The 16,410-nt window shown below is 49.7% G+C and overlaps 2 protein-coding genes across 2 annotated transcripts in view; one reads left to right on the top strand and one right to left on the bottom strand.

Annotated features, from left to right (window-relative positions):
* Nucleotides 1-16,410, bottom strand: part of snd1 (staphylococcal nuclease and tudor domain containing 1) — an 83,742-nt gene that overhangs the window by 31,218 nt on the left and 36,114 nt on the right. The window lies entirely within an intron of this gene.
* On the top strand, nucleotides 10,376-15,438 carry lrrc4.1 (leucine rich repeat containing 4.1). Its single transcript, XM_086103444.1, has one exon. The coding sequence runs from the start codon at nucleotides 12,021-12,023 to the stop codon at nucleotides 14,859-14,861; it is 2,841 nt and encodes a 946-aa protein (XP_085959570.1). The 5' UTR covers nucleotides 10,376-12,020; the 3' UTR covers nucleotides 14,862-15,438.

Below are 16,410 nucleotides of genomic sequence, written 5' to 3'. Positions count from 1 at the left end.
TTCTATTTCCAGGGAGCCCAGAACCGATTAACGACAGCTACATTCATTTCAGTGGAGAAAGAAGATTTGAGATGAGAGTGTTTTGAGTTGTGAGCAAATTAAATTTTTATCTCAAGATACCACGACTCCACACACATTACGGACTTAGGATACCCGTCATCATCTTCCAAAACAAATTAATCGGTGTGGAAAAAATATTTTTTTTCCTGATAAACAGACATACAGCATTGGCTTCCGTTAAATGAGACATTCATCGTCCTGCAGCAGCACGCGGCCTTAATCAGATTTCAACCCAAATCAATATCTTGTAAAGGTGTCGCTTGCTGGGAGGAGATAATTAATCAATGCTCAACTGCAAACAAAATCAAACTGCCCGAGACGACGGATGCACGTGCGGTGTTCAAACTCTGACCTGAAAAGGTGAGTCGGTACAACCAGAGGTCTGCAAATACATATTACCGGTGAGCTACAAGTGAATGAATCAAACGAGCCGGCATTGATCGCTTAATCAATGGCATTGACGGAAAGTGGATGTCCAGTCATGTTAATGGTGCTTGTAATAAAAGCCCAAAAAAAAACAACAACAACATCAATGGTAAAATAGGGGCTGTTCAGAGACATATTGCGCAAAGGCATCAACGGAAACAAGTGCCTTGTAAATCAAGAAGGGTGAGTATGGATAAGTGGACGTACGAGCACCTTTTGAAATTGTGTCTTTCATGCTGCCGCCTGTGATTTTCGAAATACGTTCAAGTGGCAAATGTCAGAGTTGACTCTCCACGAAGACAAAAGACGATCGAGTGTTTCTTTCACCGCTTGAAGTGATCAAAGACCTGAGGTACACCAACATGCGCATTGTGCAGGTGGATGGAGACCCCCTCAACCCCCACCCCTTGCCCGAGGTGATCAATCGAATCGTGTTGGGGTGCCATGCGTCACTGTCAGAGGGCCACAACGCCGTCTCCTCGGCGGCGGGGACCAAAGTCAAACGGGCCGGGCCACATTAACCATCAGGCAAACAAGCGCGATGCCATGCCCGCCATTAGACCCGTCTGCAGCCCATTAATGAGTACCCCCCCCCCTTTCGTCAATGTTTAATGGATGCGTCGCACTCTGACAAGTCGGGGGAATGAGGAAAAGTTGGAGAGGGGCGGCTCGGATAAGTCGGGTGGATTTAAATGGATTTGATGTTCCAAAACCTGAGCGATCACTCCGTTCTTTATGCCTCACAATCTGGAGAGGTTACCCAACCAGCCAGAAATGGAAAAAGACCCTATCTTGACGCTGCCTGTCAATCAATATATATATACAGTATATAGAATAATTTTTTTTTTTTTTTTGGGGAGGGGGCAGTTCATTACCGGAATCCCTATTTCCGATGGCTGAATGTGGCCGTTTCTCCACCGCGATGAATACATCTTAACGGTAACAAAAAGTTAGGCTACAATGGAAACAACCCAAAAAATAATAATAATAAATTCCCATAAGGTTTAAAAAAAAAAGGGGGGGGGGGAACATTTGTCAGCAAACAAATCATGCTAATTTTCTTCGAAAATGACTTTATGGATCCTTTGCTGGATGAAATGAAATGAATGAGCTGAAGCGACTGCTCAGGGCCTGAACAGCCTGGATATTAAAATCAATAACAGCAATAACGACAATTCCGCTTTATTTCCCATCTCTCCCCCCCCGAAGTGTGGCAACATAGCGTGGCGGTCGATGAATATTGAGCACCATTTGTAAGACTAATATCAAATAACTCCTAACTGGGTGGGTTCGGGTTGAGGGAACACAAATGGAAACCGGACTGCGGGTGCTTTAAGACTACTCGACTGAGACTGAAGCGATATTGTGAACATGGTTTGGGACTTTTTTTGGGGGGGGGGGGGGGTCGTTTTGTGTTTCCCTTGATGTTCATCAGGAACTTTGGAGGTAACGCCAAGCCCATTTTTTTTTTTTGTGGGGGTCAGAGTTGACATTGAAGACCAAACGTGTTTACCTTTCCCCGCTATGTCAAACCTCCGGGGGGTTAAAGTATTCATATCAACGACAAGACCTCCAGTTTTTGCGCTCACGCTCCACTTGCCGCCGCTCTGCGAATCAAATTAAGATTTCATAATGGAATTTTAAATATTCATGCCTCGGTTGCCACCGTGACAAAAAAAAAAAAAAAGTGCGCCTGAGATAGTCCGATCCGACGTGGCGGCGTATTAAACCCAGTTCAATGGGACGACAAGCGACCGGTCTGGAAAAATGTCCATAAATTTGCTGGTTATTCAGTGACCACAGTGAAGGGAAAATAGGGGTGGGCGGGGGCGGGACAGTCACGGCAAGGCCCTAATCATTCGTCTCCGCCTTTTTTCTTTCTCCGCCTTTCACCAGTTGATGCGGCAAATGGCAACGCCAGTCCGTGTCACTCAAAGAGCCATTTCTGTCCTCCCGGACTGTCTGAGCTGACAGATTGAGAGAATGAGGCAGACGGTCGTGCGAGAGAGCAGAGACCGAGAGGCATTTTTGTCAATTTATGTGCGCTTGTCAAAAGCGGAGAGAGATTCGCTTGGGCTGCACCGTTCCAAGTTGCGAGGAGAGGGGGGGGGGGGGGAGAAAGTGTCCGAGGTGAGGTGATGCTCCGCGCAGTACAAATCGCCGGGAAGCAGAATCATACTCCACGGTATCGCGATATGCTTTTCAAACCGTATCGCGATACCGCAATGTTTGAAAAGTGCTGAAACAAAAGACAAGCGCATTCGAGAGCCGCAACTTGAAAGACCGATACGGTTACAGCGGCGAGTGGGTGATTGTGCAACATGAACCACGACGCCATGAAATAAACGAGTCGACTTAAATCAACAACAGGTGGCCGGGCCAAGATGAAAATGATCCATCCGACTGCAGTCGTCTGTGTGTGTGTGTCTGGGGGCAGATGTTATTGTGTCATTTCTACTTAGCAGCCAGCGAGTAAATAGAGTTAGCCTGTTGCTAGACGACAAATTACAATTGGGTGGCAAATATAATTTCACCACCAGTCGCCTTTTCTCTCGCCCCCCCAAGACTTGATACGATTCGGTGCGGCATCAGATTGTAAAGAGCCCAAATTAAATTGGGCGCGGGCCGAAAACGGGGTCTTTTCCAATGAATTTCACCCATCAAAACGGGGAGCGCCGTCAAAGCCGAGCGTCGTTGCGGGCGTTCAGAACGGCTTCGACATCGGCATTTTTATTAGCAGTCTGTTACAGGGGGGATAGTTTGTGAGCGTCAAAACCATCACAAACCATCGTAAAAAAGATCAATTGGGTTCACGTCTGTTGGTAAAAAATGGGTTTTGTCCTCATTTGCCCTCAATCTTTGGCGCCCGGCATGCCCGCCGTAATCCAGACGCCGCTAATCATTGCTAACTTGGGGGGGGGGGGGCTCGAAGAATTAACGCTGAGCAGAAGGCGACGGGGGCAAAAGACAAAAGAAGGGCGAACCAAAAAGGCAGCAAATGAGAGCCAATAGCTCGGTTGTAACGTACATGACGGATTGGACTCTTGACACCACTTTTGAATGAATTTAAGTAGACACGACGATATCATCTGGCATTGGGCTACGTCACGGGGGGGGGGGGGGGGGCGGGGGGGATTTTAACAAGCCTATTTGGGTGGTTTTTTTTCATTTTAATTTTGTCATTCTGGGCACCGAATCAAGATACGGGTGGATAATAGCCAGATAAACAAAACATCGAAGATTGCAGAGCACCTGCACTCAAAAAGGTAGACATAATTAAATGATCTGTATCCGAGTGCATCGCTGATTACGCTCGATTCATTTGGAAGACGTGCTTCTCGCGCCGTCCTCCAATAAGATAAGGCTATTGTATGGAACAACAGGATGGCGAGAACGCCCTTGAAAACAGGCGACGGATTCAATTACCCCCCAACGTGGCCACGGGCAATAGCAGATACCCCCCCCTGGTGACGTGTACGCCGCGCGCCACCTTTTTTTTCCCCCCTCGCCCGCTAGATGCTCAACTGCGGCTTCGTCCAAACAAAACCCGGGCGACTGTTTGAGCAGCAACGGGCGTTTTGTTTTTGACCAAAAAAAAAAACGAGACGACGGGCAGGCAACAAAAGTGCATCTCGGTGCGCAAAAACGGTGACTGCCAAGTCATCCGGAGACCAGAAGACATGAAAACGCACATCTGCGCAGTTTCACTCGTTGGAAAGAAAAATTACTTTTTCCAATCGCAACCCAAACTGCACCACCTCACCCCCCGCCCAAAAAAAAAAAAAAAAGCAATAACGTAGACAAAACTCGACAGACAGGTCATCCATCATGTGTGGCTGTTTACCTTTTGGATATTAAAAAGTTGCAGAGGCGCTAAAACTAGCAGACGTGACAAGTGGATTGCCGGCCACCTCAAATAACCGCAGTGTTCCCGCTAAATACCACGACGCCGAGCCTTGTTGCTCGAGTCCATTAACTCGGAGAAAGGTGACGTATATCAGTGGAGAGAGAGAGAGAGAAAAAAAAAGCTCCAGGTAAGGCGCAAGACACTTTTACGCTCGATGGCTCCTTTTAATGTGTTGTCAAAGTTGGAATAGATTTCAAGCAGGGTTGAATGCAGACTTTTCCCTGACATCAATTTGACCAAAAAGAAAAAAGAAAAAGCAATTGTCCCAACATGATTCCTGGTGCATGAGTCGTCATTTTGACAGGAATCAAACTGGGTGGGGGTGGGGGTGGGGGGGGGGGGTCAACTTGTGTGCCATGAAGATCAGCATTTTTAAGGAAAAATGCGACCTTTTTTTCCCCCCCAGACTATCTTCATCTTTGCATTTCTGCCAATAAATCTCAAGTGTCAGACATCTGGTCATGCTCCGACCTTGTGGGGAAGAGTGAGTGAGCCCCACACACCCACATAAAATAATCAAAAATCATCCCAGCGTATTATAGACTGATTCCTTATTATCCCTATAGGAGTCTACACCGTGTGCTTTTATTTCATCGTCAAAACTAGTCCGAGAATAAGCGACACGCATTTTCTTTTTGATATCTCCAAATGAAGTATCAATCAAACACAAGAGCCACATCAATGAAACAGATGGCGTTTTTTTTTTTTGGGGGGGGGGGGGGACTCAGCAGCCCAGAAATACTCCCAAATCATTCGAAAATCTTTGTCAAAGTGCACTAAGTGGAGAAAAAAAAAGGTAATCTTATAGATAAGTGGAAAAACCACACACTGCTTGGAACCGTCGCCCCGGTTCTGGCTTTTGTGCAACACTAACCGACCTCCCTCCACTCGATCCGCGTGTATTCATCCACACCAACATGCTGCCCCGCTGCACGGGAGAAGTCAATTGACATTAGACGCCGGCGCTCTCCTTAGCGACGGCGTGGGAGGAGGCCCGCCTCGGATGGAACGCCGCGGCAGTAATATTGACTTTAATTTAGAAAATGCTGCCTTGCTGCTTTTTCCTCCCCCCCCGCCACCGCCCCCACAGCCCGGCGCGAGCGTCGGGACCCCTGCCACCAGCCTACCTCCGGAGGGGATACCCCCTGATTGCACCGCTCCAGAAAACACACTCAAGCACGTTGGCCTCTGAGTTAAAGGCTTGTAAAAGGTTTTTAAAGGTGTATGAAGCGCCCGCACTACTATTCATTCGCCGTTTCTCGCTGTCAAGCCCGCGCCAAGCGGTTGACGAGACAGCCCCCGCCCCATAACAGGGACCGGAATAAAAGCATTTAAGGAGTTACGGCCTGTTCTGTCCTTGGAGGAAGGCGCAGGTGATTTAGGGTCCGCCCGTCAGTCAAAGCGGACACGCCCTTAACTGCCTCCCCCGTGAGTCAACTACGTACTTTTATGCACACGTAGGCGGATAGTAAATCCTCACACCTGACGACGAATCACGGGTCACGAGTTAAATTGAAGGTGACCAGTGTGTACGTTACCTTTTATTATACTTTAATCGAATGAGCAGATTGTAAGAATGCCAACAAGGACGGACGGGAGGCCCTTTGGTCAGTTCGTGCCCAGCTGCCCCCGACTTTAACCCCATCAATCAAACACCTTCGGTCGGACTAATCCCACGCGACACAAAGTGCGACCGAGATTTTAGGATTAGCGCTTTGGGTCGCAACGCCCGCCGCAAAGGTGATGACTTTTGATAAGCGTCGAAAAAGGATGTTTGGAGGTCAGCGGGATCACTGTAAGGTTTCGATTGAAATGTCACGCGACGGAGTTAGCGGAGATGTTTGAAGAAGAATATCTTGGCAGGATCGCAGTTTCCTTTTAAGAGCTTTAAACGTCTGATCTGATTACCTGCAGATATTCCGTTGTAAGACTACTTACAGTGCCAGGACTCATCTATCAAGGCTGTGCGCGCCGAATCACTGTTTGTGCCTCATACGACATTCAACGAAACTCGTCGGCCCACATGATGACTTCAAGAAAAAAAATGACTTTTTTTTTTTGTGTGTCTATCCTTTGTTGCCCGAAATCAAAAGTAGCAACTCTGTCAGGATGCAGAAGAAGAGGAGAGTAAGCAGGCGGGGGGGTGGGGGTTAAGGGGGGAGATCTCTGCAAAGATGGCAGCTTATCTGCCAACTCCAACGATTTAGAACCTCCCGCTGCCATGACTTAGTGTGTTTTACCTGCATATTGCCCGGCAACAGAGACATCCATTTTCTACGGCCTGTCAGTGGGCAAAAGCAACATCGTGATAAACGCACACAATGAATTCCAATGCGGCTACGACAAGAGTGAGAAAAAATACATTTTTGAGAGGTGGGGGGGGGGGGGGGGGGACTCAAAAACAGAGCACTTGGTGTCGTCTTACCCACGCCGACTGGGTTTTAAGGACTGCTCCCAAAGCAGTGCCTTTTCTTCCGCTTTCAGCTAACACAGCGCTACGGCTAATCCCGACTCTGGCAGCTGCTAGGAACACAGCTCGACATAATGAAGCCCATTAGTCTGGAGACAATGGCAGCTCGCTAAAGCTCAAACATTGAATAACGCGGGGGGAGATGAGAGCGAAAGGAAACACTCATCCTTTTTGCCTTGAACCGCCGTGACCTGATCTTACCCTCATTTGAGAAACTGCAAATATGTGTTAATTTAGGACTGAAAATAGATGGCCAAAAAAAATGGGGGGGGGGGCAGAAAGCAACCTGACAGGATGGAGTTCAAGGTCTGTCTCACGCGCAGATTATCCAACCTGGCCAGGCCGACGCTGCTAATGTGTATTTATTGCCCAATATTAATCTCCGGAAAAGCTGCTTCATTATTAAACTTGCGTGGTGCTTATAAAATGATATCGCAAACAGCAAAGCTGTTAGAACTGGGACTACTGTGTGTGTGTGTGTGTGTGTGTGTGTGTGTGTGTGTGTGTGTGTGTAATCTCTCGCAGTATTAATTCCTAGAAATGAAGATGAAAATGGGGATGGACTGTAATCAGGTTTTTTTTTTTTTGCCTGAAGGTCAGCCGCATTGAATTGCACGTGTGTGTTTCAGTGCAATGGCCTGGGGGAAAAAAAGTGCCTTAAAATAATATTGCATCACTGCGGCCAGCGCAATCAAGCATTGCGACATTAGAGGCCACTTAAAAGGCCACTCGAGTCGGTGAAAAAATTTCATAATGGTCCCCAGATTGAGGGCATGGGGGCTGAAAATAGTGTGCCGAAGTTTCCCGGCTGAATAAAAATTATTGTAGGCGGCAAGTTCAAGGCAGGATGATTACACCATTTATACGCTCGACACTCTGTACGAATGGCACAACGATACGGTTACTTGGATTTGCAAATCTAAGAACGGTGCTGGAAATGTTAGCATATTCCCAAATACGCTAATTGCGATGGATATGATGGAAGAAAAGGACTCGCACCGTGACTCCTTGATCCCCGGCAATGACATGACCATTTGTCGGACCATTCCGACACACGTTCCACTCATCGGATCGGCACCGCGGCCCGTTTAATCCAAACGGAACTGGTGACACATATGCAATAACTGACACGGGGGGCCGCTGACCTACATGTGAATGGCCAACGCCCAGATCTGCCAGCACCCGCCCCGGGGGGCTGCCGGGTTGCGTTGGGCACAGTTCGTACACTCCCGTCGAAAGACCGCGGGTCGACAAAGCCGCGCCAAAGTAGGTCGCGCCATACCCCCAAACCACATGCGGCAGCCTCCGGTTCTAGGGATGCTCCAGAGAGCCTGAAGGCAGGCGGAGGGCATCGGGGCTGGCATGATGGTGTGAAGGTCCCGCATATCTGACAGCTCATCGGTTCATCACCAGTCGGTGGGTCCTGGAGGTACGGCCTGACAACACTCGTCTCGTCAAGGCGAGCGCGTGTTTTACGGTGAACATATGGGGCCCCACTGCGTGACCTCGCTTCCTGGCTGCCGTCCACCCGTGCATACTGTACACCGAGCGCAATAGAAAGCCCCGGAACGCAGCTCCAAATCTAACAGCTTAGCCGAGTACGAAAAATTTGGCCTGGATCACATCCTGCTGGTACGCCAGGTGAACGCCATTTACTCGGGGAAAAGTGATTTTTCTTGGTTCGCCACCTCAACTCTGGGTGCACACTCTCACCTCTAAAGGTTGACCACATTAAGGTTTGACAGGGATAAAAAAAAAAAATGTTTTACAACGCAATAGACCACAGAGCGAGGAGATACGAGGAGACAGGGGAAGCGGACGGGACGAAAAGCTACTGTGAGATGGCGTTCCGGGTCACTGAAGCTTTGGATGGACTCATTCCAGGTCACCTGCTCACCAAACGGTGGCACACCGTGTCTACAGAGCAGCTTTTCACCAGCCGTCGCACGCATCGTGCCATTGCAGATTGGACAATCAATGAGAGAAAGAAGCCTCACGCTGGCTTGTCCTGCGAGGGGAATCCCTGTTTTAGAGGGAAGGGCTTGATCCGAACGGAGGAAAACTCCTCTTCGGTATACTCATGCGGCTGCCGTGTGCTCCATTGAAGCCCATTGGTATTCAATTGCGGTGAAGTAACGGAGAAAGTCTGTGGGTGTATAATGCAGAAGCTCGGCAGTGTGCTCATTGCGCCGGTGGGAATAGTGCTCAACGCTGCAGGCGCTATGACCTTTTCTGCCTGCCGCGCTTGCGCTCGCTTCTCTTTCCTTTCTAGCGCTTTCACACGCTTATCCGCTAGCTCACGCGCACGCACCTAGCGGCGCTGTCACAGCAAGGTTTAGCTACCATCAATTACCCCACGAAGCTTCCCGGTTTAATGGACATGGGGCTTGTACAAATCATTGGGCGACATCGAGTTGATGGGACAGTAGGGTGCATTTGTTTTAGGCTTCGGCGCCGCGAGGGGCGGAAGGTAAAGCGTGTCTCGTTTCCCGCCGATTGCCTTCCTGAGAGTGACCTTTTACGGGATTGCAAGGTTCTGCTCTTGTTGAGGGTTGAAGCCCCATTCGTTCTGGAGGCTCTAAGTGCACAGACAGACGCGCGATGACGGAAACGCGCCGAGCGACAGAAAATGACGGGCCTGTGGGCATTGCGAGTGCCTCAAAAAAAAAAAAGGTCTCACTTAATGAGAAAATTTTACGGGCTCCATTATGAGGTATGACAAATTAAATGATGAAATGATATCCGCTCAACAAACATGCTGGTTATTTAAAGTATTGCTTTTTCGAGATGCAATACTTCTGCCTTGCTCACAGATTACGGGGAATAAAAATGGCAAACTTCCTTAAAATATTGGTCCAAGGTAGAGCTTGAACCTACGATGCTTCTGATTGGCAGATGATCCAAGACAGGACGCGATCTATTTCCTCCCTCCGCTTCCAAGTCATGATCAGATTTGCATCTCAACCTCATCCACGAGCAAACGCGTGGAATTTGGCTTGACAGTGAAGGTTTAAGGGTGATTCTGACAGCAAAGAAAGGTGAATGTGAAGTGAGCTCGGGTGGTGAGCGGAGGGGATGATGGGGCGGGGGGCTGATGGGGCGGGGGGTTATATCGTAGTTAACCGCATCCGGCACAAGCTCCGGGAGCAGAATGCGTCAGCACTCCATTCATGCTCCTTTAGTTTTACACTAGAGGAGAAAAAAAAATGGTGAAGGGTGAGACAGCATTCTCAACTGGCCACCACAGGAACCCCCCCCCCCCCTTTACATGCCCTTAGGCCAGGCGACGAGAGCACATTTAAAATAAATAAGAGTGCAGCGGGACAACGGGATTTTCAAGAGGTGCATCTCTAAAAAAGGTCTGAGTGCTTTGAACTAACCCAACTACCTCAGGACACTGCAGAGCGAGACAGAGCGCGAAAGAGAGAGACAGAGAGCGAGAGAGAGAGAGAGAGAGAGAGAGAAAGCAAGATCCAAGCTCGCTCATTCTCTCCCTTTAGCTGCTACAACGGATCCTTTCCACATCGACGCTACTATTAACGTCACGCCTGTAAGCCCTGCTCGCACCCTGCGCTTGCCTTGCTGCTCTCTCCCCCCCGTCGGACGCCGCGTCGGAGAGGAGGCTCTGATCGGCGCCACAAGAGGAGGGGCGGGGGGGTTTCAGAAGAAAAAGAACAAGAAAAAAAGACAACTGGAAAGCAAAAGGATAAAAGAACAGAAGGAGAAACTGCGCACCACCCCTCCGTCTGCCGAACTCAAGCCCCCCGCCCCGATCAACACCACCACTGCTCTGGGCACCCCCCCCCCCTTGCTTTCTCTCCGACTTCCATCCCCCATACCCCCCCCCCCACCCCGCGCTGAAGAAATTGACGGATTATTGGGAAGTGCGCGGGAGGCAGGCTGCAGCTGCTGCTGTGTGCGCTTGGCAAGGATGATGCGCGTGCGCCGGCAATTTGCCGCACGGCCGCAGTGTGCGGCAACTTGACGAGAGGGGACGAGGGACGCCGAGAGAAAAAGTCGGAAACCGCACTGAGCCTTTGCAAAAGCCCCGCCGAGTGCGCAGGAAAAGCGCGAAGGAGGAAGAGAAGAAAAAAAGAAAAAAAATCAAGTGGACACGTCGTCACATTCGGGATGGAAAGATAGAAGAGCTGTCAGACTGACCAACCGACCAAATGATTGACCACTGAAAAGTGGGCACAGGAATATAAAGAGGAGGAGGCGGGGGGGCTTTTTTTTTTTTTTAACCCCCGCATTGTCAATCTCGCTGCCGGAGCGCAAAGCAAAGCAAAGCAAAGCAAAGCAAAGAACGCTGGAAAAGGGGGACTGTGGAATTCTCTTTCAACCCTTTTTTTTTTTTTTTTGGCCCCGTTTGACTCTTTTCGACAACTGTGTCACCCGACCGGCGCTATGGAAACCTGGTTACGGTGTCTATCGGGGGGATCAACTGTCGGATTCCAAGGACATGCGAGGCAAACGGAGCTGACCGCCAGAAGCCAGCGGTGGAGCACTGCTTCTTTGGGAGACTGAGTGGATTCCTACGTACAGCCTTTTTCTTGTTGTTGTTGTTGTTACTCAAGAGACAAAGATCCATCATAAAGGGCCTTTGAATCTTTCGGATTGGATGTATGGATTTCCAAAAGGGCTCATCCTGGTTTAGCAGAGCAGTTGTTTAAAAGGCTTTTTTTTGTCGCTGCTCGGGGGAAACGCGTTCGGCTCAAGCGAGTGCCACCGCTCGTTGTGAGGGAGGCTATAGATCTCAGTTCAAGGACCTGTAATGTTAACTTGAGGTAGGTGACGAGTGTTTCGAACCCTCTTTGCATCGGTTTGCGACACCCTCGCGTCTCCACTTCTGTCTTTGTAAGATGGCTTTTGGTTGCTTCGTTTACCACCGTGTCCTTCGCATACATGTCGCAATTCAGCCAGCACCCCCGACCCACTCCCCTCACTCCTGAGCACATTTCACGGGAATACGCTGTTAACTAAATATAGACAAAAGTTTCCCTGCAATATCAATATGTCGCCTTTCAATCTTCAGTCTCCTTCTCGCTTTTGACTCTGGTCCCCAAAACACTCAAGTCAGTAAACCATCTCATCTTCCCGAACCCCCCAAAACCCACACACACCACCACCAGCCCCCCAGATGATGCTGAATTATGAATGTGCCACATCATGAGTCTCCTGGGGAGGGTAGCTGCGCATTGTGCCAGGAAAGCCGCCCTACTCTGCGTAGTGTTTCTGATGGCACGAGCATGGAGCAGCGCCTCCCTGGCCTTAGGGGCGGCGGCGGCCTCGCAAGGACCCCAGGGCTGCCCCCCACAGTGCTCTTGCAGTAATCAGCAGGGAAAAGTGGTGTGCACCCGCCGGGGCCTCACCCGCGTGCCCCCGGGCATACCGGCCAACACGCGACACCTCAATCTGATGGAAAACGCCATTGAGGCGGTGCAGGCTGACTCGTTCCGCCACCTGCACCACCTTGAGGTGCTCCAGCTGGGGCGAAATGCCATCCGGCAGATTGAGGTGGGCGCGTTTAATGGACTTACCAGCCTCAACACTCTCGAGCTGTTTGATAACCGGCTGACGGTGGTACCCAGTGGGGCCTTTGAGTACCTGTCCAAACTAAGAGAACTGTGGCTGAGGAACAACCCCATTGAGAGTATTCCTTCCTACGCCTTTAACCGGGTGCCCTCCCTGATGCGGCTGGACCTTGGCGAGTTGCGGAAACTGGAGTACATCTCGGAAGGAGCTTTCGAAGGCCTACAAAATCTCAAGTACCTCAACTTGGGCATGTGCAACATCCGGGGGGAGATGCCAAACATGAGTCCCCTGAAGGGCCTGGAGGAGCTGGAGATCTCGGAAAATCATTTCCCCGTGATAAAGCCGAGCTCCTTCAAAGGCCTGAACTTGCTGAAAAAGCTCTGGGTGATGAACTCACAGATAAGCGTGATCGAGCGCAATGCCTTTGATGATTTACCATCACTGGTGGAGCTTAATCTCGCCCATAATAACCTGAGCGCTGTGCCCCACGATCTGTTTTCCCCGCTCAGGTACCTGGTGGAGCTCCATCTTCACCATAACCCTTGGAACTGTGGCTGTGATGCCGTATGGTTAGCACGTTGGCTAAGGGAATACATCCCCACAAACTCGACTTGCTGCGGACGCTGCAACTCACCTGCCACCATGAGAGGGCGGCAGCTCGTGGAGGTGGATCGAGGCGAGGGAGCTGCAACCCAGTGTTCCGCCCCGTTCATTGCAGACGCGCCGAGGGATTTTAACATCTCGGCTGGGAGAGTCGCTGAGCTTCGCTGTCGCACGGCCCAGATGTCTTCAGTACGCTGGCTCCTACCAAATGGTACCATCCTGACTCACGCCTCAAGTCATCTGAGGATATCGGTACTGAACGACGGCACCTTGAATTTTTCAAACGTCCTGGCTGTTGACACCGGCACGTACACCTGCATGGTATCCAATGCAGCCGGCAAGTCCAATGCTTCAGCCTACCTCAACGTGAGCGCGGCCGAGCTCAACACATCCAACTTGAGCTACTTCACCACTGTGACGGTGGAGGTCTTGGGCCCAACCACAGAGATGCCCAAACCCAAGAAGAGCACGACGACATCTGCTGCTACTACGGTGGCTGGCGTAGCGGGAGGAGGACTGGGCCTCGGAACGACCGCCACAACTGCCTCACCTTCCGTCTTTCAGCCAGTGTTCATCTCAACGCCGACCGTGTTGCTCCAAAACACCGACAGCCCACCCGGTGCGGCCAAGCCATCGGCGGGGCCCGGACTCAAAGGGGCAACCGGTAAACCTGGCAAGTCTGGCCCGAGTCTGGATGAGGTCATGAAAACCACCAAGATTATAATTGGCTGCTTTGTGGCAGTCACCCTGATGGCTGCTGTGATGCTCATTGCCTTCTACAAACTGAGAAAGCGCCACCAGCAGAGGAGTACCGTGGCGGCCGCTCGCACCGTGGAGATCATCCAGGTCGACGAGGAGGACCTTCCGCCGCCGGCTTCTGCAGCACAAGAGACAGCTCTGACGCTCCCCGAAATCAGAGACCATAACAGCATCCACAAACTGGAATATCTCAGTCACAAGGCGAACTACGGCTACAACAAACCCAAGGCCGAATACATACCTCAAGCTGATTTCACCCTTCACAAACCGAAAGCAGAATATACGACGTACAAGCCCAACATGGACTTCCATGGCCACAAGTCCGTCCAAGACTACAGCGCTCGCAAATCGACGCCAGATTTTAGCCTCCATAGACCAAAGCTTGACTACAGCCCCTTCAGACAGGATTACGCCACTCACAAATCCAAAGCAGAAAGCAGCCCATTCAAACCGGACTTTGGGACTCACCCGAAAGCCAGGTCAGACTACAGCCCTTTCAAATCAGACTGCGGCACTCATCCAAGGCAAAAGACCGACTTCAGCCCATTTAAGAGAGATTACAGTACCCAACCAAAATCCAAACACGATTACAGCCCATTAAGGTCTGACTACAACACTCAGCATAAACACAAGGTTGAATATAGCCCGTTCAAGCACGACTTTGGAACTCACCCGAGACCGAAACCGGATTACAAGCCTGGCTACAGCACTCAGCCGAAACCCAAAATGGACTACAGTGTCCAGAAATGTAAACCCGACGGCAACTACAACCCCAAGGACCCTTACAACGCATTCAAGACGGACTTCAGCCCGCACAAAGCAGACTTCGGCGCCTTTCATGCGGAATTCAGTCCCCACGCCCAGAGACCCAAAATGGACTACAGTCCCCACAAGGTGGACTACAGCCCCCACAAAATGGACTTCAGCACCTTGAAGCCAAAATACAACACCTACAAGCCGAGCGGTCACGGGGCCAAATGGACAGAAAACAACGTGGGGAATTCTTTGCCTCGAACCTTACCCAGCACCATCACGGCAATGACCGAGCCCTTTGTCATTAAAACTCACACCAAGGAGAAAGTACAGGAGACTCAGATTTAGATAGCCCACCTTTAGGCCCCAGCTATTGCCCGCCAAGACACATCCCCTTATTCCCCCACCCCTCCACCACCACTTAAATCATGCAATAGAATGCACAATGAAAAAGAGGACAGAAACAACTATTTTGTACAGAGCAGACGCAAAGACTGGCAAGTTGTTGTTGTACATGCTTATAAATAAATATATATGGACACGTTGAAAACTACCATGAGCTGGTGACAGAGAAACGTATATTAAAAAGAAAATGAAACTATTTTCTAACTTGTAACTTCTATTTAAAAAAAAAAATGTTGTTTTAGAAGCTGTCTTGACTTTGACAAATGAGGGTAGTGTTGTTTAGGAAAAAAAAAAACAGGGACGGGGGGTGGCTATTCTGTGTGATTTTTACACCGTGCTACAGAAAATGCAGTGATGAGAGGACATATTTATACAAAAAAAAAGTCATTTCTTTAACAACAACAAAAAAAAAGGTCAGCGTTGATCTTTACAGGTTTATCTTGTGAAAGCACCAAGAATTTGTACCGTGCCAAGTGTTATAAATGCAATAAAAAGATTCTTTTTGTAAGAAACCCACAAAGTAATATGCTGTAGTTTCCTGTTCTGGTGTATATTACTGTCAAGATCAACCAGTTGCCGTCGATACTGCAGCAAAACGCAGCGGCGGTGACTCAGATGTGAATCACGGTGCGGGGGGGGCGGGGGGGGGGGGGGGGTCAATGAATGCTACGTCTCCCCCTCGCCAATTACGACTACGTCACGCTGGTCAACAGATTAATAGAATCCTACGTTGATTCGAATTAAAGATGAACCAATGGCAATCATGAAACCGAAAGCTCTTTTCGGGTGAGGGATTCACGAGATAATATCATCGCATTGAAAAAAAAAAATTAGTAAAAAGGTGATCAATTCGGGTGAAATAGCATCTGAAATGGGGAGGCCTCATCTCGCCCGGAAAATATAGATCCTCATTTCGCTTTTCATTGCGCTGCCAGCTGTTGTGCCTTCATCAATCAGCATGGTGGGGGACGTGTGTGGGAGCTGGGGGGGCTTTTTAGGGTGACAAATGTGTTCAGGTCTCACCGTTAACCGGGCATTCTTCATTTCTGACACAATCGCCTCTCTTTATCATAATGTGGCTATGCAGATTAGTGCCTGACAAAGAGCAATAATATGCAACGTATGCGGCGGTCTGTCGTTTGTCTTATGGGCTCGCAAAACAGCGGGAACGGGATTGCTCAACGGCCACTTTAAAATAAAAAAGTCGAGGGAATACGACGACGCGTGACAACTTCTGCATGCGGAGACATTTTTCCAGTGCAACCAGCCACCCCAAAATCCGAAACAATTTACTTGCTTCAGTAGGCGTCCCGCCCTCCCCTTTCGATGTCTGCTGTGTAATGAACAAAAAAGGCGAAAGAACATCAAAAGTCATGCTGGCTTTCTTTTGATTTTTCTGCACGGTGGTAATAAAAGATGACAGAATACGACAAAACTCCTGCGTCTGACACGTTTCAAGCCTTAATCGTCAACAAATGTTCAATATCAAGGT

The sequence above is a fragment of the Hippocampus guttulatus genome, chromosome 22 (genome assembly GCF_054856545.1).
Source record: "Hippocampus guttulatus isolate MCC_2025c chromosome 22, RoL_Hgut_1.0, whole genome shotgun sequence".
NCBI lineage: Eukaryota > Metazoa > Chordata > Actinopteri > Syngnathiformes > Syngnathidae > Hippocampus > Hippocampus guttulatus.
Note: the sequence above shows the minus strand (reverse complement) of the source record. Positions and strands in the feature narration are given on the sequence as shown.

Excerpts from the sequence above, each read along its gene's own strand:
- lrrc4.1 (XM_086103444.1), top strand. The coding sequence starts at position 12,021 with ATGTGCCACATCATGAGTCTCCTGGGGAGGGTAGCTGCGCATTGTGCC.